The 20,227-nt window shown below is 36.8% G+C and overlaps 1 protein-coding gene across 3 annotated transcripts in view; it reads left to right on the plus strand.

The window, feature by feature from the left end:
* Positions 1-20,227, plus strand: part of EFR3A (EFR3 homolog A) — a 99,168-nt gene that overhangs the window by 23,941 nt on the left and 55,000 nt on the right. For 2 of the 3 annotated variants that reach the window (XM_079118483.1, XM_079118482.1), the window contains exons 2-4: positions 4,501-4,577; positions 7,204-7,331; positions 8,530-8,680. In XM_079118483.1, the coding sequence (XP_078974609.1) occupies positions 4,501-4,577; positions 7,204-7,331; positions 8,530-8,680 (356 nt within the window). Of the gene's footprint in view, positions 1-4,500; positions 4,646-7,203; positions 7,332-8,529; positions 8,681-20,227 lie in introns of those variants that run through there. The other variant, XM_079118484.1, reaches the window with a different exon arrangement.

The following is a 20,227-nucleotide window of genomic DNA, read 5'->3' on the forward strand; positions in this document are numbered from 1 at the left end:
ACTCTCAGTTCAGCTGCCAGGTTCTCTGTGCAGGTGCTCAGGTCCTGGGAATGCCTCTGAGCCAGAAGGGTTGGAACTGAATTCTAATCCCTCCCCATCAAAGACTGGGTAGCTTCCTGTTTTAGTGGTTGATGCATGCCACTCCTCGGTGGACTTGGATACATCACTGAATCTACATGAGAATGATGTTAAGGTTGCTAAAGAGAAGATATTTTGGGGGGATGACTTGTTGAAGAAATGGTTCTTTTGGGGTTATGTAAAATTTACTTAAAAAATTAAAGTGTTTCTAGTTGACTTCTACATTCAAAGCACCTTTTAATATTATGTTTAGTATTCCTTACCATAAGCAATAGGCAGTAGGATTTTCCTCTTCACTTTTTAAGTCAGATTGCTCCTGAACCTGTTATACTACTAGAATATGCAGCCTGCCACTTTTCTTGGTCATAATTTCCCTCTCCATCTGTGCTTGAGTTCTATTTTCCCCCGTAGTCATCCTGCTTGAGGCTTCCTACCTCTTCTCCTGGTGTGTCTGTCAGGGTTCCAGATTCCACATGGTTTGGGCAGAGAAAAATGGCTTTCTCCTTTTATGTGCTAAAATTAAATTTAAGGGAAAATTCACTGCTTAGACTTGCTAACTACTTGAGGCTCTTTTATTCTCTTTTTTTCTGTGGCAGAGAAAAAATTGAGAAGAGATTGAAAATAGGACAGCATTAGAGTGCAAAATGAGTTTGTTGGAAGGGGTCTTAGGATAGGAGGAATAAAAACTGCTCTAAGGGAAAGAAGTAGGCCTACCTTCAAATTATATGAAAACCTACTTTCATTAATAGCAATACTAGTACTTTAATAGTGTCTTTCTTAAGCTAATTGGCCTTGCTACCAGAATTTGATATGTATATTATCAAGTTCATGATAGCTTCATATTTGATGTCAACAAGTTAGATAAGTGACAGTACTTTAGTGCTCTCTGCTAATTAATTAGAAGTAAAGTGAACTAGACACTTCCTAAACAGTAGGTAAAAGGATCTAGAAGCAGGAGATCAACTAGAAAATAGTCTCAAACAGCATGAAGGACTATGTTCAGGTACCTGCTGCCGAACTCGAAAAACCATATGAATTCACTTCACCAGGGGAGTCAACGACATTTTTATACCTGAGTAGGTCCAGTGATTTGATTTTCCATGTTCTTGTAATGCTTATAAGTACAATATTCTCTTGTTTAGTCTATAGAGTAATTCTTTTTGTGATTATTACTGCTCTAGTCATTTTAATCTTACATTATCTTTGATATAATTTGATGAAAATCAGTAAATTCAGTACTTTAACCTAATGTCACATGTCCTCTTTTTGGTGGATAGCTTTTTATTTATAGTTAGTGGGCAAGGGTTGTTTTGTTTGGGGCCTTCCTGGAAGCTCTGTGATCTTTCATTTCCCTGTATGGCAAGTGTAGTTCTCATCTTTTAGGTGCACACATTCATGCAATCAGATTCATTGGTCATGATTTGTTTAAAAAAAAAAAAAAAGTTTTTCTGGTACTCGGTAATTTAGTGTGGGAATTGCCCTCTGAAGTCATCAGATCTGGGATGAAATTGCAGGTCCTTGGATCATTAATGTCTGTGAGGTATTGAGCAAATCAGCCTGTTTCCTCATTCATTAAATGGCATTGAAACAAACCCCCTTAGAGGGGTGTCCTAGGAGTAAGTGAACAATGTTGTAAAGTCCTTAGTGCTGCGCAAGTGGTGATGAGAATACAGCAGTTACCCTCCTGGTAGTGATGCTCGAGGATTGTGATGAACCACATACGAAATTTATTTCAAGTTTTAAGTTACTACTTTTCAGCAAAGGTTTTCGCACTGTTGGGAGTACTATCTAAAGGTCCCCCTCCATCTCCTTGTCTTTGCTGTAGTTGTAATACTGTATTTACTTCACTACTGGTAATACCTGCCATTTTATTGAATGCTTACTTAATGAGAACCTTAAGTACATTTTGATTTAGTTTTTGCAATTATTCTTGAGAAGGCATTTTTACATTGGCGAGGAAACTTAAGAGTAGTGAGAGGATGGGAGCTGCCTGCTGAGCTGGAAGTGAGAGGCCTTGGTCTCGCCTCAGATCTGACTCCAAGGTCAGTGTTCTTTAGCGCTGGGCTGCCTATTGGACATTGTGCTTTTTGTTCATATGTCTTCCTCAATAGACCTAAGCTTCCTGGATGTTGTTTGCATTTCAAGTTCACTTTTAATTTTTAAACTCCTTTAAATTAAATGCAGTGTATAATATAAGAAAATGTCAGTGTAAGTGAATCTAAGTAGCTTATTAAGAATCTTCTCACTGAAAATAACAGTTTGCCATTCTGATGGGAACTTTGAAGTTTTAGGACTTGCTTTTAAGCCCCATTGGCAGATTTTTTTTTTGTCATGAGAATAATTTGAATTTACTATATTTGACCTTGCATTAATGTTAGCATAGTATTTACTTGAATCTTATCAGATTATAAGCCTTTTTCATTATTGTGATACCTCAGAGCTTGTGAAAGCTGTTGAATACATAATGGATTTTAATTAATTTTAGGGCCAATGTTAATATTTATCTGATGTACTTTTTATTAGGTGTAGTAGACACAGAAATGTGTCCAGTTTTGCACAAGTTACTTGATTAGTTTTGTTGTAATGCTTCTGTAAAGTAGTAATGATAATAAACCCTTGATTGCTGGAAATGTTAATGCGTATACACTATTTTATGATCATGAAAAATACTGCTTAAATCTTAATTCTGACTTTTATCACTGTTTTAGTGGTTCCAGTCTATTGCAAATCTGGACTCTTTTTTTAATTTGTTTTGACCTATGCTGGGCACTTAGTTGACAATTGGTGTATGACTGTATGAATGGATGATACATACTTGATAAGGAAAGTGAAGTCTGGAGAGATTATATTAAGTTGGTAATAGTGTTCTGCTTCCAAGTTCTTTTCTAGTTCAAATGTTTTCTCATTTCATGTTTTGGTTTATAAATGCACACTTACACATACTAGTTTCATAAATCATGGGAACCCAGGGACACTTAACCACTGAGCCACATCCCCTGCCCTTTTTATTTTTTATTTTGAGATGCTTTGCTAAGTTGCTTAGGGCCTTGCTTAGTTACTGAGGCTGGTCTTGAACTTGTAATCCTCCTGCCTCAGTCTCCTAAGTCACTGGGATTATAGGTCCACTTATCATTCTTGATATGCTTTGCCCGAGTCATATAACCATTAAGAGAAAGAATTGGACTGAACCCAGGTCTTCTAGATCATGTTTTTTCCTGTATATTTGTTGGTCATATTTCTATAAAGGGTTTATAAATTAGACATATGTCCTTTGCCATATTTGTTTCAAATTCTTGTTTTTTTTTCATTTTAGTCATAAGAATACATATTTAATTCTTTTCTCACGTTTTTACAGAATAAAATGTTTATTTAAAAATCAAGCTATTTTGGAAATGTTAATTTTATAAAGTATAAAGAGTGATTAGTAACAGATTGTAAGTTTTGTTATGTTAGGACATTATACATACATATACATATTTAGTCAGTGTCATTGAGCTGTTGGCAGCATCACTGTGATCATTACTAGAGTTGGGCTGTAAATACCAACTCTACAGGAGAAGGTCGGGGAACATGATAGGAAGTTACATAAGAAAATATAGGTAAGTGCAGTAGAGCTACATTGTAAAATTAGAGAAAAGAGCAGTAAGGAAGGCATTGTTGAAGTAGGCACAGTGCAAATTCATTCTTGCTTGCATGCGTTCATACACTCACTCCACAAATATTTAGGTGCCTACTATGTGCCTCCCTCGTGTTATTCCACTTGTTTTAGATTCACATGTGAGCAAAACAGTTATCCCTGCCTTTACCCTAGCTTGTTTCCTGGCGAGGGAAAGCAGGTCCTAAGCAATAAGCACAATAGGAAAATTATTTAATAGGTTGGGTGTTAAGTGCTATGGGAAAACTAGAGCAAGGTAAGGGTGGTGAGAGATTTAAATGAATAATTAAGAAAAGTGACAGTCTGATAAGATCTTTGGGCATGTTCCAGGCAGAAGAAACAGATCGAAGATCCAAGGATGGTACCTAGCTTGTTAGGGTCAGAAAGGGGAGATCATTATGACTGGAGCAGAGTGGATTGGTACACACAGGTAGGTCTGCTCAGAGAGTAGTAGGAGAGGAGCTCAGAATGTATACTTGGGAGGGTGGTGGAGACCATGTATTTGCCTAATAGGATGAATTTGGTTGGGGGTAGGGTCTTAGTGCAAATTCTTGGCAGCTGCATGTCTTTGGGGAAGGGAAAAGGAATTTAATTTTCTTACTTAGTAACTTAATTGTATTTGCATGCCTTTTCTGTATGTGGCAGTTTGAACATTTTCTCTGTATTTGAAATAGACCACTAATATTTCAGAAACGAATGTCTGAGCCAGTTTACAATATTAATCTATAAGTTTTTTTTTTTTTTTTTTTTTTTTTACTTTTTAACAGGAGTGTGTTGCTGCTGTTCTGCTTTGCGTCCTCGATACAAACGCCTGGTGGATAACATCTTCCCTGAAGATCCAAAAGTAATTTGATCTACATCTACTGCTCCTTCTTTTTGCGACCCATTCCGCCCCCTGCTGACCTCCTTAAGGTTTCCCTACTTTGATCTCTACTTTTATCCCTACGTCTTGTCACGTACACTACTCTCTTTTGTACTTTTTTTTAAATTTTAAGTTTACTCATGCTTGCTTATCTATTTCTCAATCCTTTTTATAGATTAGGCACAAATCTGGGATGAAAGGTGCATGATGTTTGATAATCTATATACTGTTTAAGCAGCACATCAAAAGTTTATGAAGCAGTGTCAGATGGTTTTTAGTATGTGCTTAGGACACAACTGTGCACACAAGATTTTCGGCTTACAATGAGCTCATGCATGTGGGACAATAACTAGTTTCAAAGCAGCTGGGTTTGGGTGATTTTGTTTGACACTGCCTTACGCTTTCTAACATTCCTTTAGTCTCATGTTTAAAAAAATATGGACACAAAATGTTAAAACATTTCATTTTGATTTCCTGAATTTGCTTTATTTTAAAGTGTAGCCAAGTATATGGAAACCTTTTGGGAATGTTAACTTTAGTGTCCATATGTATTATTTTTAATCAAAACTGTTTGAATTTTCAACTATGGAGAGGAGGTTAGTCATAAATACTATTAGATGTCAGAAATCTTGAATAATTTGTGGCATACAAAAATCCAAAAGACAGGCCTTTATGGAGCTTTTCATACATTGGCTGACAAAACAAAAACATATAAGATATTAAATCACAGTGCATAAATCAGTAAGTAAAATGCTAATTAAATCAAGGGATAACATTATGGCCTCTAAGTCAAGGGGATAACACTGTGGGTTGCTATCTCTAGGCGGTGTTCTCAGAAGAAATAAGATTTTCTGTAGCACATGTAGAGAGGTAGAGGAGAATAACCTCTTCATTGCATTTGAGGGAAAAGAGAAATGGCATTAGAAAGCGGGAGATATATATGAGGTCAAGAGCAAGTTGATCCTTCAGGCTTAAAATGAAGGTTCCTGTAGCTTAATTATAGAAATAGTGTTGACTGTGATTTCTGATTTGAAATTTCATATATATTAGTTAATAAATTGAATATTTCAATCATTACTTCGCTGAAGAGTCCAGGACATAGTTACTAAAGGCACGGTAGAGGACAGAGTGTGGAGGAATGTGAAGGGCAGACGAGGCGTCTGCTTTACCCACTTTAACTTGTAGATAATGTGGGCGTTTTGGACACTTGGAGTGATGACAGGTAAACTGAAGAATGGTTATGGAAAGACTACTTTACCAAGTATTCAAATAGCATTTAATCTGTAAAACAGATTAAAGAAGAGGCAAGATTTTTATGCAGTTTACACATATATGGCAGTGAGGGGAACAATAAACAATTTCCCATAATTACTAGCTGTTAGTTTCTATTGGGTAATGAAAGTAATAAATAGTATCTATCTCATAAAGTTCTCCTAAGGACTAAGTGAATGAATGCAGTTCTTTGCTGACTGTGGCTTCTCTAGTGTCCATCTCAGTGCCTGGCACACAGTTTGCACTAAATTAGTATTTGTTCAATGAATGAAAGGAAGTGTGATTAAACTACTCTGTGTTCTTTTAGCACTATGAGCCCCATGAAAGTTCTTTGGAGGAAGCTGAGACCTGAAGGTTGTACTATCTCAGTGAACTAGAGAGGGGTCCCTAGGCTGAGGTGGCTGAGTGAAGGGAGCCATACACAAGAGGTGCAGACTCTGATTCCATTGCAGAGTAGAGTAGGTGGACACGAGGAGGGAGTGATGCCACTAGGAAAAAGAAGGATTCCCAGAGAATGAGGGGCCAATTGAAGTTGAAAACACGTTTATAACATTTGTATTTGTAGATTCATCATCTAACGTAATTTTCTTGTCTCCTTTTCCTCCTCCACTTCTTCTAAGTAGCATGTAGTTAGTTGAACAATATCTGTCTGGCCAAGGAATTTGGGTGTGATGATTTACTTCAGGTTGTATGAGGGTGGGGAGAATCATTAGACCTATTGCATGCATGTCATCTTCAGAGGATGGAGAGAAGTGACATTTTATAATCTTGTGTAAGGAATCTGTTGCTATTACTTTTTTTAATACATCAGCTAAACATAGATTAATAAAGTACTGAATACTTTCTCCTTTTAATTACAACAAAACTTCATAATGATATCAGCAGATTCTGAATCATTAAAGGAAAGCATATAGTCACTGTTGGATGTGTGAAGGAGTATAGGCTTAATGATTTAACATTAAATTGAAGCAAATTTTGTTTGAAATCTTTCACTAAATATATTTTATTTCCTGCATACTGAGTTGATTGTTCTATAAAGGACAGTGTTAAGAGTCTGATTCATTGTTTTGGAAGGGCCATTTAAATTCTTTGCCTAAGTGGGGTGTTTCTTTAACTTTTTGAAAGTTGTATATACCCAGAGTGGTGAATATTATTAGAACTGAGAACATTATACCTGGAAAGGCTCAGCTTAAATGTGAATTAATTTCCAGTCCAGAAAGGGAAAATGTGAAACAGGCAACATTTAAAATACAAAAAAGAAAACCAGAAACCAAAAAAACAAAGAAAAAATAAGCACGAAAATATAAATAATCGGTGTACTTATCATTGTTTTTAGGATGGCCTTGTTAAAGCTGATATGGAAAAATTGACATTTTATGCAGTATCTGCTCCAGAGAAGCTGGATCGAATAGGTGCTTACCTGGCAGAAAGGCTGAGCAGGGATGTTGTTAGACATCGTTCTGGGTAAGGAAACTAATTGTTGTTAATGTAGTGTCTTTGCAAAATTCTTCCTTGGCTAAATTATCCTATACATTATTGTGCCATCTGATTAGGCAAAGACAATGTATGCAGGATAAAACATTATGGTATTGTAAAGGAAATGTATAAAACCTATGTAGATATCTAGCTTATATTTTCTGGTGGTCAGCTCTTAGGAATTGTACTCATGTTATTTAATAGATTTGTCATTATCTTCAGCATCCATTAATTTTTAGAATTTCTCTGATACCAAATAGTAGAAATCTAAGTAGTTGATCTGTAGTGTGTGTCTAAAAATCAGTGTCTAATTTGAAAACAAATCCTATTAACAACTGGTTTTGATACATCTTCAGTTTTACCTCTCAGAGGGAAGAATCATGTTAGGCTTAGATCCCAAGATTAAGAAAATGTAAGCATGCTGATTTGGAACTGATATAGGTATACTGCTGCCTATAAATCAAGTTCTAGCATTTCAATCCATTCTCTGTGCTTGAACAGTAATAACTTTGCAATCTTAAAATATAAATGCTTTTCTATATTGTCATTTTTCATCCTAGTTTCTTAGTATTTTGTCCTCCAGCTGGTCTGTCGACTTTCTGACTTGCACATTGCTATCACTTAGAACATTTTAGTGGGTTATGGCATGGGTAGTTTCATACTTTGATTTTTGGAGGAAAGTTGTCTAAAAACTGAATTCAGGTAACCTACAAGATTTAAAATCTGTTGAGTTGGAAAATAAAATTTATGAGACATTTCCTTATACTATTCTGTTGTTTCCAGGGTTGTTTTGTGTACTCATTATAAATATAGGTAGGTTATACCAGAAATTTAAGCTTTTCTATTTTATGGGTCATATACAGATAAATACAGTTCAAAGCCTGAAAAGTGTCCATATTTACAAAGAAAAATTACAAAAAGGGGAGGTCTGAAAAAGTTGTTTTAAGGAGGAGAATATGGGAGTAGTACTGTATAGTTTTTGTATACTTCAACACGAGGACGGTTTTATAATCTCTTAAGATTATTAGTCCTGTGTGAGAATTAACATTTCAGTTAGAAGCTGCTGAATTTGCCTTTCTGTGTTATATTCTTGCAAATAAGTTTATTTGAATCATTACGGTGAGAAGAGCCCTTAGGAGAATTGAGAGAGCTAGGACTCTTTGACACCGTTTTTCTCTACATTTAGGTATGTTCTAATTGCTATGGAGGCGCTGGACCAACTTCTTATGGCCTGCCATTCTCAAAGCATCAAGCCCTTTGTAGAAAGCTTTCTTCATATGGTTGCAAAGCTGCTGGAATCAGGGGAACCAAAGCTTCAGGTTCTTGGAACAAATTCTGTGAGTAAAACTATTCTCTTGATGATGTTTTTAAGTTCAGTTAGCATATCTAAATTAATCTCCCTTTAGAGTGTTTTCACCTGGGAAAGGCCAGTTCCTTGGACAGGGCATTGGGACAGCTAGTGTAGATGAAGATATGATTAGAACACTTTGTCTCTAGTGTTTTCTATCACTCTTGGTAAAATCTGTGACATCCACCATTCATAATGGAATACTTTGCTGTAAATGGATTGATACCTGTCATCTTATTTGCCTTGGGTTATCTGTTATAGCACTAACTTTGTACCTTGTTCTTCTCTTGAGTTTCATGTTTTTTCAAAATAACAGCTTTATAGAATTCACCCTTACAAAGTATGCATTTGAATGACTTTTTGTTTTTATAGAGTTGCACATCCACCACCTCTCCATGCCCTCCTTTCCCAACCCCTGGAAACCACTAATCTACTTTACTCGCTCTATGGATTTTCATACTTGCAATATTTAAAATAAATGGAATTATGCATCATGAAACCTTTTGTCTTTTATCTTTCACTTAGCATAATGTTTTGAAGGGTCACCCAGGTTTGGCATACATCAGCACTCTATTCCTTTTTTATGACATCACAGTCCATTTGACAGATACACTACACTGTGACTTATCCATTCATTAGTTTAGGATTGTTTGGACTTTTTTGGCAGCTCTAACCATTTGTTTACAAGTTTATGTGTAGACATAGCTTTTTCATTTTGTTAGGTTTATATTTAGCAGTATAATTGCCAGGTTTTAAAGTTAGCTGGTTGTTTTTCACAGAGCTGCATCATTTTATATTCCCACCAGCAATGTATGAGTGTTCCAAATTCTTTGCATCCTCACCAATACCTGTTATTATGTGTCCTTTTGATTATAACCATCCTAGAGGGTCTGAAGTGGTATTTCATTGTGGTTTTGATTTTCATTTCTTTAATGACTAATGATGTAAAATCTTCTTTTCATGTACTCATTGGCTTTGTATGTCTTTGGAGAAATGTCTGTTTAAATCCTTTGTTTATTTTTTAATTGGAGTGTCCTTTTGTTGTTCACTTTTGAAAGTTCTTTAAATATTCTTAATACAAGTCCTTTATCAGATATATGATTTAGTAATATTTTCTCAAATTCTCTGGTTCATCTTTCCACTTTCTTATTAGTGTACTTTTAGTCACTAAAGTTTTTAATTAACTGAAGTCTAATTGGTGTAATTTTTCTTTTGTCACTTCTTTTCCTTTGTGTCTTTTAGTCTCACATCCAAGAAACCATTGCCTAATCCAAGGTCACAAAGTTTTTCTTCTATGGTTTCATGTAAGAGTTTTATAGTTTAGGTCTGTCATCTATTTTGAGTTACTTTTTGTGTGTGTTATATAGGTTAGGAGTTCAGCTTCATCCACATTTTGCATATGGATATTCAGCTGTCCCATTGCTATTCTTTCTGTTCTTTCACCATCAATTGACCACAAAAGTCAGGGTTTGTATCTTCATTCCTTCTTTGACTACTTTTGAACTATTTTTCTTTGCTATGCTCACTTTTTTCTGTTCTGAACTGTCGCCGCCCGTGGCAACAATTGCGTGGATATTTATTGGAGGGGCCTGGAAATAAACTACTTTTTCTATATTCACTGATTTATAGAGGAAGAGAGACTTTGAGAGAGAGATAGGCTTTGCTTACAGGAAGAGAGACTTTGCTTAAAGGAAGAGAGACTTTGCTTTTAGAGAAAGTTTTAGAGAAAGAGAGGCTTGCTACACTTATCAGAGATTTATTTCTTCTTAAACTCTGCTGCTTCTTCTTAGAGGTGCGTCCTGCATCCTGTGAACTAAAGGGTGCAACCTAGAGGTGTGTTTCCAGTTCTCCGCTCTACGATCTGCCTTCTGCCACTGTCTACTGCTTCTTACTGCTAGCTGCTTCTCTTCTCTGCTAGCTGCTGCTTTTCCTAGCTGCTGCTTCTTACTGCTGCTTCTGCTTGCTGCTGCTGCTTACTGCTGCTTTTTCTCTGTTAGCTGCTGCTCCTGCCTTCCGCCTACTGCCCACTTATATTCCCTCCAGGAGGTGGAGGGCGGGGCCTCGCTAGTTGAGATCAGGCAAGGAGCCAGCTGCCCCATCACGGTAAAGGTTAAAATGAGCAGGCCCGAGCAGGAGCACTCAGGAACACCTGTGCACACGTTGTGTGCATGGACTTAATTGAATACAGCCAATGATAAATCACCTGGGTGTGCTTATGTTAATCAACCTCCTCACCGCCGATGTGATCAAAGCAGCCTCTGCCTGGCTGCCAGGTGCCATCCCAGTGCTGTCCGCATGGCATAGCCCGCAACACTGAACCACATGTAGTTTGTTGGAAAGGGAAAGGAAAATAAAATATAGTGATAACGTTTTCTCTGTTGTCTTTACCTTACATTCCTGAGGCACCTTACAAACTTGCCTTCAGTCTCGCTGTATAACCTTCAGTCCTACTGACTGTATGTTGTATAATATGTATGTATTATACAATATGTTCCTAGGCATGTTTTTATCAACAGCTAGTGGAATGATATATCACATGCTGTTGTTTATGCATAATTATTTTCCGACACAGGGAGAGGAAGTATAAGTGGTGACTGCCAGCATGAATTCCAGCCTTGGTTTGAATTATGGCTGTACAACTCTCTAGCCATGTGTCTTGGGCAAGTTATTTAACCTGTGCTTGCCTCAGAGTTTCATCTGTAAAGTAAGGATAATATAGGTCCAATTTTATAAAATGATTGTGTGACCTGAGTTAATACATATGAAACTTTTTGAACAGTGACTAGTATTGTTAGTTACTATTACTGGTAAGATTGTTTAAAAAGCAAGAGTATGCAAATAAAGTCCTTATTTGGAAACCCTTAGTATGATATGGCATATTTCCAGATGCATTTAGTTATGTAATTGACTTAGTTTTAGGCAATGAGCTACTGAAGTCTCCATCTATTTCCGTCATGATTAGATGGGGAAATTTTAGGGGAAATGGTGATATAACTGGGGAAAAGATTTAGCATGGATTTCTAGGAGTTTCTTAACTTGCAGCCCCAAGTGCCATTGGAATTATTTTAATGAGTTATTTGGGCAAATGACAAAAATCCCAGGTTACCTACTTTTAAGTGAATTGTATTAAATCAAACACTATATTTTTTTAACCAACATTATTTATCTAATACTCCCTGGGAATCTAATTTTAACTTTTTAGTGGTGCTGAGTGCCTTATGTTGTCAATCATGATGGGTATTGATTTAATATTTTAATTTCATATTTGATATTTTTATATTAATTATCTTTGTACATTTTATTGTTGACATTTGCCTTTTTGAGCTGGTGCCAACTCAGTAAAACAGTAATAGATATCATTTATTTAGGATCTCCTTTGTTAGGTATTTTTAAATTTTTACTCATTTTTTATTATAAACTGTTGCAAATATAGGAAAGTATACAGTATACCTGTATGCACACTGATTAAGGAAATAAAAATACTAAGTAATGTTAGTATCACTATATGATAATACAAGTTGAACATTCCTAATCTGAAATGGCAAATGCTCCAAAATTCAAACTTTTTGAGCACTGTAACTGAATTTTCAGATTAATGATGCTCAACTGGAAAAGTCTATACAGATATTCCGAAATTAAAATATCTTTGAAATCTGAAGCAAGTCTGGTTTCTAACATTTCGAATAAACAGTTTTACTTTTAAATAATAGTACACAGTGATTATAAATGTTGACAATATGCAACTTTGGTTTAAGCTTTTTAGAAAAATAAAATAGCATGTGCTCTAGGTACTTAAATATATTGTGCCATTTAATTTTTTTAACATTTTTATTATTTTAATTAAAAATCATAAATTTACATAGGGCAATGTTGTTTGATTCATTCTGTTATTTTTTTCCATTCCCCCCCTTCCCCTCCCACCTCTCTTTTCCCTCTATACAGTCCTTCCTTCCTCCATTCTTACCACCCTCCTTATCCCTAACCCTAAACACCCTAACCTAATGTTGATCCCTGCTATCCCCCATTATATGTCCTCATCTGCTTATCAGCGAGATCATTCGTCCTTTAGTTTTTTTGAGATTGGCTTATCTCACTTAGCATGATATCCTTCAATTTCATCCATTCACCTGCAAATGCCATAATTTTATCATTCTTCATGGCAGACTAATATTCCATTGTATATATATGCCTCAGTTTCTTTATCCATTCATCAACTGAAGGGCATCTAGGTTGGTTCCACAGTCTGGCTATGGTGAATTGAGCAGTTATGAACATTGATGTGGCTGTATCTCTGTAGTATGCTGATTTTAAGTCCTTTGGGTATAGGCCAAGGAGTGGGATAGCTGGGTCAAATGGTGGTTCCATTCCAAGCTTTCTGAGGAATCTCCATACTGCTTTCCAGAGTGGCTGCACTAATTTGCAACCCCACCAGCAATGTATGAGTGTACCTTTTTCCCCACATCCTCACCAGCACCTGTTGTTGCTTGTGTTCTTAATAATCGCCATTCTAATTAGGGTGAGATGGAATCTTAGTGTAGTTCTGATTTGCATTTCTCTTATTACTAGAGATGTTGAACATTTTTTCATATATCTGTTGATTGCTTGTACATCTTCTGTGAAGTTTCTGTTCATTTCTTAGCCCATTTGTTGATTGGATTATTTGTATTCTTGGTGTAGAAGTTTTGAAGTATGAGTGGCAAAGATATTCTCCCACTCTGTAGGCTCTCTCTTCACATTACTGATAGTTTCCTTTGCTGAGAGAAAGCTTTTTAGTTTAAATCTATCCCAGTTGTTGATTCTGGCTTTTATTTCTTGTGCTATGGGAGTCCTGTTAAGGAAGTCTGATCCTAAGCCAACAATTTGAAGGTTTGGATGTACTTTCTCTTCTATAAGATGCAGGGTCTCTGGTCTGATTCCGAGGTCCTTGATCCATTTTGAGTTGATTTTTGTGCAGGGTGAGAGATAGGGGTTTAATTTCTTTCTGTTGCATATGGATTTCCAGTTTTCCCAGCACCATTTGTTGAAGAGGCTATCTTTTCTCCATTACATAATTTTGGCCCCTTTGTCTAGTATGAGAAAATTGTATTTATTTGGGTTTGTGTCCATGTCCTGTATTCCGTACCATTGATCTTCCTGTCTATTTTGGTACCAATAACATGCCGTTTTTGTTACTATTGCTTTGTAATAGAGTTGAAGTTCTGGTATTGCGATACCCCCCACTTCGCTCTTTCTACTGAGGATTGCTTTAGCTATTCTGGGTTTTTTATTCTTCCAGATGAATTTCATAATTGCTTGCTCTATTTCTGTAAGGTACATCATTGGGATTTTAATTGGAATTGCATTGAATCTGTATAGCACTTTTGGTAGTATGGCCATTTTGACAATATTAATTCTGCCTATCCAAGAACATGGGAGATCTTTCCATCGTCTAAGGTTTTCTTTAATTTCTTTCCTTAGTGTTCTGTAGTTCTCATTGTAGAGGTCTTTCACCTCTTTTGTGAGATTGATTCCCAAGTATTTTATTTTTTTCGATGCTATTGTGAATGGGGTAGTTTTCCTCATTTCTCTTTCTGAAGATTCCTCACTTATGTATAAAAATGCGTTGGATTTATGAGCATTGATCTTATAACCTGCTACTTTACTGAATTCACTTATGAGTTCTAAGAGTTTTCTGGTGGAATTTCCAGGTTCCTCTAAATATATAATCATGTCATCAGCGAACAGGGATAGTTTGAGTTCTTCTTTTCCAATTCGTATCCCTTTAATTTCTTTGGTTTGTCTAATTGCTCTGGCTAGAGTCTCAGGAATGATGTTGAATAGAAGTAGTGAAAGAGGGCATCCCTGCCTTGTTCCAATTTTTAGGGGGAATGCTTTCAGTTTTTCACCATTTAGAATGATATTGGCCATGGGCTTAGCATAGATGGCCTTTACAATGTTAAGGAGTATTCCCACTACCCTGATTTTTTCTAGTGTTTTGAGCATGAAGGGGTGCTGTATTTTATCAAATGCTTTTTCTGCATCTATTGAAATAATCATGTGATTCTTAACTTTTTTTGTTGATATAGTGAATGACATTTATTGATTACCGGATGTTGAACCAACCTTGCATCCCTGGGATAAAACCCACTTGATCGTGGAGCACTATCTTTTTAATATATTTTTGTATGCGATTTGCTAAAATTTTCTTGAGAATTTTTGCGTCAATGTTCATTAAGGATATTGGTCTGAAATTTTCTTTCCTCGATGTGTCTGTCTGGTTTAGGTATCAAGGTGATATTGGCTTCATAGAATGAGTTTGGGAGGGTTCCCTCCTCTTCTATTTTATGGAATACTTTGAGAAGTATTGGAATGAGCTCTTCTTTAAAGGTTTTGTAGAACTCAGCTGAGAACCCATCTGGTCCTGGACTTTTCTTTGTTGGTAGGCTTTTGATGACCTCTTCTATTTCATTGCTTGAAATTGATTTATTTAAGTTGTGTATGTCCTCCTCGTTCAGTTTAGGTAATTCATATGTCTCTAGAAACTTGTTAATGTCTTCGAGTTCTGTTTTGTTGGAGTATAGATTTTCAAAATAGCTTCTAATTATGTTTTGTATTTCACTCGTGTCTGTTGTGATATTTCCTTGTTCATTCCGAATTTTAGTAATTTGAGTTTTCTCCCTCTTTCTCTTTGTTAGTGTGGCTAAGGGTTTATCAATTTTGTTTATTTTTTCAAAGAACCAACTATTTATTTTGTTAATTTTTCCGATTGTTTCTTGTGTTTCAATTTCGTTAATTTCGGCTCTGATTTTAACTATTTCCTGTCTTCTACTACTTTTGGTGTTGGTCTGCTCTTCTTTTTCTAGGGCTTTGAGCTGTAGTGTTAAGTCGTTTATTTGTTGATTTCTACTTCTTTTGTTGAATGCGCCCCATGAAATAAATCTTCCTCTAAGTACTGCTTTCATAGTGTCCTAGAGGTTTTGATATGATGCGTCTTTGTTCTTGTTTACTTCTAAGAATTTTTTAATTTCCCTCCTGATGTCTTCTGTTATCCATTCATCATATAATAGTGTATTATTTAATCTCCAAGTATTGGAGAAGTTTGTTTTTTATTCTGTCATTTATTTCTAATTTCAATCCGTTATGATCTGATAGAGTACAAGGTAGTATCTCTATCTTCTTGTATTTGCTAACAGTAGCTTTGTGGCATAAAACATGGTCTATTTTAGAGAAGGATCCATGTGCTGCTGAGAAGAAAGTATATTCATTCTTTGTTGGATGGTATATTCTAAATAAGTCGGTTAAGTCTAAATTGTTGATTGTGTTATTGAGATCTATGGTTTCTTTTTTCAATTTTTGTTTGGAAGATCTGTCCAGTGGTGAGAAAGGTGTGTTAAAATCGCCTAGTATTATTGTGTTGTGGTCTATTTGATTTCTGGAACTGAGAAGAATGTGTTTGATGTACATGGATGAGCCAATGTTTGGGGCATAGATGTTTATGATTGTTATGTCTTGCTGATTTATGCTTCCCTTAAGCAGTATGAAATGTCCTTCTTTATCCCTTCTGACTAGTTTTGGCTTGAAGTCCACATTAACTGAAATGAGGATGGATACTCCAGCATTTTTGCTGTGTCCGTGTGCATGGTATGTTTTTTCCCATCCTTTCACCTTTAGTCTATGGGTATCTCTTTCTATGAGATGAGTCTCTCGCAGGCAGCATATTGTTGGATTTTTCTTTTTAATCCAATCTGGCAGTCTATGTCTTTTGATTGATGAGTTCAGGCCATTAACATTCAGGGTTATTATTGTGATATCATTTGTATTCCCAGTCATTTGACTCATTTTTGCTTTTTTGACATGATTTGGTTTCCCCTTTATTTGGCTATTCCTTTAGGCTAGTTCCTCCCATTGCTGATTTGCATCATTGTTTTTCATCTCTTCCTCATGGAATATTTTGCTGAGAATGTTCTGCAATGCTGGCTTTCTTTTTGTAAATTCGTTTAGCTTTGTTTATCATGGAAGGATCTTATTTCATCGTCAAATCTGAAAGTAAGTTTTGCTGGGTATAAGATTCTTGGTTGGCATCCATTTTCTTTCAGGGCTTGCAAAATGTTGTTCCAGGCCCTTCTAGCTTTTAGGGTCTGGATTGAAAAATCTGCTGATATTCTTATTGGTTTCCCACTGAATGTAATTTGATTCTTTTCTCTTCTCGGCCTTTAAAATTCTGTCTTTATGTTGTATTTAGGTATTTTCATAATAATGTGCCTTGGTGTGGGTCTGTTGCAATTTTGTATATTTGGAGTCCTATAAGCCTCTTGTACTTGGTTTTCCATTTCATTCTTCAGCTTTGGGAAATTTTCTGATATTATTTCATTGAATATATTGTTCATTCCTTTGGTTTATTTCTCTGAGCCTTCCTCAATCCCAATAATTCTTAAATTTGGCCTTTTCATGATATCCCATAATTCTTATAGATTCTGTTCATGATTTCTTACCATCTTCTCTGTTTGGTCATCTTTGTTTTCAAGATTAAATATTTTGTCTTCAATATCTGAAGTTTTGTCTTCCAGGTGTTCTGTCCTATTGGTTATGCTTTCTATGGAGTTTTTAACTTGGTTTATTGTTTCCTTCATTTCAAGGATTTCTGTTTGATTTTTTTTCAGTATCTCTAACTCTTTTTGAAATGATCTCTTGCTTCCCGTATTTGCTCTTTTAACTGTTGATTGGTGCGATCATTTAATGCCTGCATTTGCTCTTTCATCTCCTCCTTCAATGCCTGCATTTGCTCTTTCATCTCCTCGTTTGCTTCCCTGATTGTTTTAATTATGTACATTTTGAACTCCCTTTCTGACATTTCTTCTGCTTTGCTGTCATTGAGTTTTATTGATATAGTATCTAGGTTTGTTTGCAACATTTTCTTCCCTTGTTTTCTCATATTGGTCAGATGTCAGTGGGTCTCTGTGATATTGCAGATTTCCTCTCTTTGCTTATAGTATCCCTGTAGATTTCCAGTGTATCACCTCAGCCTTCAGTAGTCTGAAGTCTTAGAGTAACTTGATAATGCAGTACTTCCAAAGAAAGCTGTCCCTAGCCCGCTACTGGTTCCAGGGCTTGGAGCTGGCTCTGTGTGGAAAGGCTCTCACTGGGGTGGCCTCCTCTGAGAAGCTGGCCGTGTGGGACGAGCCCACCGCTGGAGTGCCCAGGTCTGCCTGGAGAAGACTCTAGCTGCCCTGCCCTACTCTGATAAGCTGCCCGAATCCGGACCTGCCACCCAGGCTGAGCTTCACCGGGTGGGGGTCAGGGAGACTCACCCTGTGGCTCTATTTTAGTCCGAGTCTCTCAATGCCTCCCCTTCTTGAATCCTGGCTTCTGGAGCGACTGGAGATGCAGTCACCCTCTAGTCCACCATCTTGCATTGCCCCATGGAAAAAGCCTGTGGCCAGAGGGGGCAGGACTGCCTGGAGAGGTCTCTGGCTGCCCTGCCCTGGTCCCAGAGGCTGCTTGTGGGTCGGAGGTCTCCGCTGGGTGGGGACTTTTGGCTGGCTCTGTGTAGAAAGGCTGTCACTGGGCGGTCTGCTCCGAGAAGCTAGCCTGGAGCCTGGTAAGGCACTTCCTGTCGGAGGGAGCTGGGCTACTTGGGGAAGTCCCTGGCTGCCCTGTCCTGGTCTCTGAAGCAACCTGTGGGCAGGCTGGAGCTCACCACACGCTTGCTCAGGGACTTAGAGCTGGTTGTGTGCAGAAAGGCTCTCGTGTCATTTAATTTTTATGAAACTCTTGAAGATTAAAAGTATTAACATTTTATATATAAGAAGTTGCAGCTAAATAACTTCCAAAGACCTAGTGAAGTAGTGTCATATTTAATATGGCAGTTCAGTCCTAGGTGTTCCTCCAGAGCTTATGTTCTTTACAGTATAAGTACTCAGTCATTTTTGTGGATTAAGACTTAAGGAAATCGGGCTGGGGAGATAGCTCAGTTGGTAGAGTGCTTGCCTGGTAAGCACAAGGCCCTGGGTTCAATCTCCAGCACCAAAAAAAAAAAAAAAAAGACTTAAGGAAATCACAGATTGCTTTCCTTTTTTCCCTCTTCTTGTATTTGGTTGACCCATCTCAGTTTTTTCAAGCCTTACTGCTAATCTTAACCATTTTCTATGAGCATTGACAGTTGTTCCCAGAGAACCAGTCATTGAAACCATTCACTACACTGAAGCAGTGGTTGCAGTGCTTCCCAACCAGGGACAGCTCTCTTCCCTCTCTCCCCTCCCTGGATTATTTGGCAAGTACTGAAAATGTTTTTAATTTATACAGTATAGGTTGGAGTACAGGGGTATTGAGGAGTTGAGAGATGCTGCTGAATATCCTGTGGTGCACAGGATAGTCCCTGCAGCAAAGGTTTTATCAGTCCCCAAATTTTACTAGTATTTAGGGTGAGAAACTGCATTGCTCCTGCCTTTCTTGTGTCTTTTTTGAAATATATTTAATACCCCACCTAAATTTTTAAGTGGAAAAAATAGGACATATGTTTTATTGCATATATGTTATGCACAAGGCATGGTGCTGCCTGTTCTTTCTCACCAACCCTTTACGTTAGGCATTCTATTTCACACGTCACACGTGTAGTTAGTAAACATGGTGCCTGAATCCAGATCCATCTAACACAGCCGGTTCATACTCTCTGCATGATGGTACTACACCTCATTTTCTCCATTCTTGCATGTAATAAGTCTGTAATGACAATATTTTTTTTAAACCCATAACGTTTATTCTAAAACCTGACAAGTTTAAAATCTGCTAGAGTTTCCAGAATTAGGGGAATTAGTTGACCTTCTCCACTTCATACAATTCTCCTGGAGGGCGAGCTGCCCTTTTATCCTGCTCTTTTTTGCTCAAGGGCAATTGGGGCTGCTTCTGTAAATGATTTCTCAGCTTATACATTTATTTGTGACTTTCAGTAAATGAAAACAGAATGAATTTTTTTCTCCTAAGAATTCCCCAGAACATTGAACATTTTAATGGAGACTTTTGTTGTATTTATTTTTCTGATTTTAAAAACAATGTGTTTATTGCATTAAATTTGGAAAATGCTAAAAAATGAGTAAATTGAAGTCATAGTCACCTGTAATTCCAAAATTCAGAAGTTGTCTTTTAATACTTTAATTTCTTTTAATAGATTAGAAAATGGGAAACATAGACCTTTTTGTTTTTCTGTTTAATTTTTTGAGTATTTTCCCATGTTACTCATGGTTTATTTTAATAAAGAATATAAATATTTGGTACAATATTTTCCAAAACTTTTCATATGGTAATATGTAAAATAGGAATATTGAGAATTGTAGCTAAATCCCTGGACTATAATGGCAGTTTCAACATTCAGTAATTGTGTCACTTTGGACAAATGTCTTAATCTCTGGTCATTAGTATTCTTTCTGTAAAGTGGGGATAATGGCACCCTTTCAGAGTTCTTGGAATGACTGAGTAAGAACTCATGCTGAGTGTGGTGATGCATGCCTGTAACCTCAGCAGCTCGGAAGGCTGAGGCAGGAGGATTCGAGAATTCAAAGCC

This window comes from Sciurus vulgaris (genome assembly GCF_902686455.1).
Source record: "Sciurus vulgaris genome assembly, chromosome: 1".
Taxonomy (NCBI): domain Eukaryota; kingdom Metazoa; phylum Chordata; class Mammalia; order Rodentia; family Sciuridae; genus Sciurus; species Sciurus vulgaris.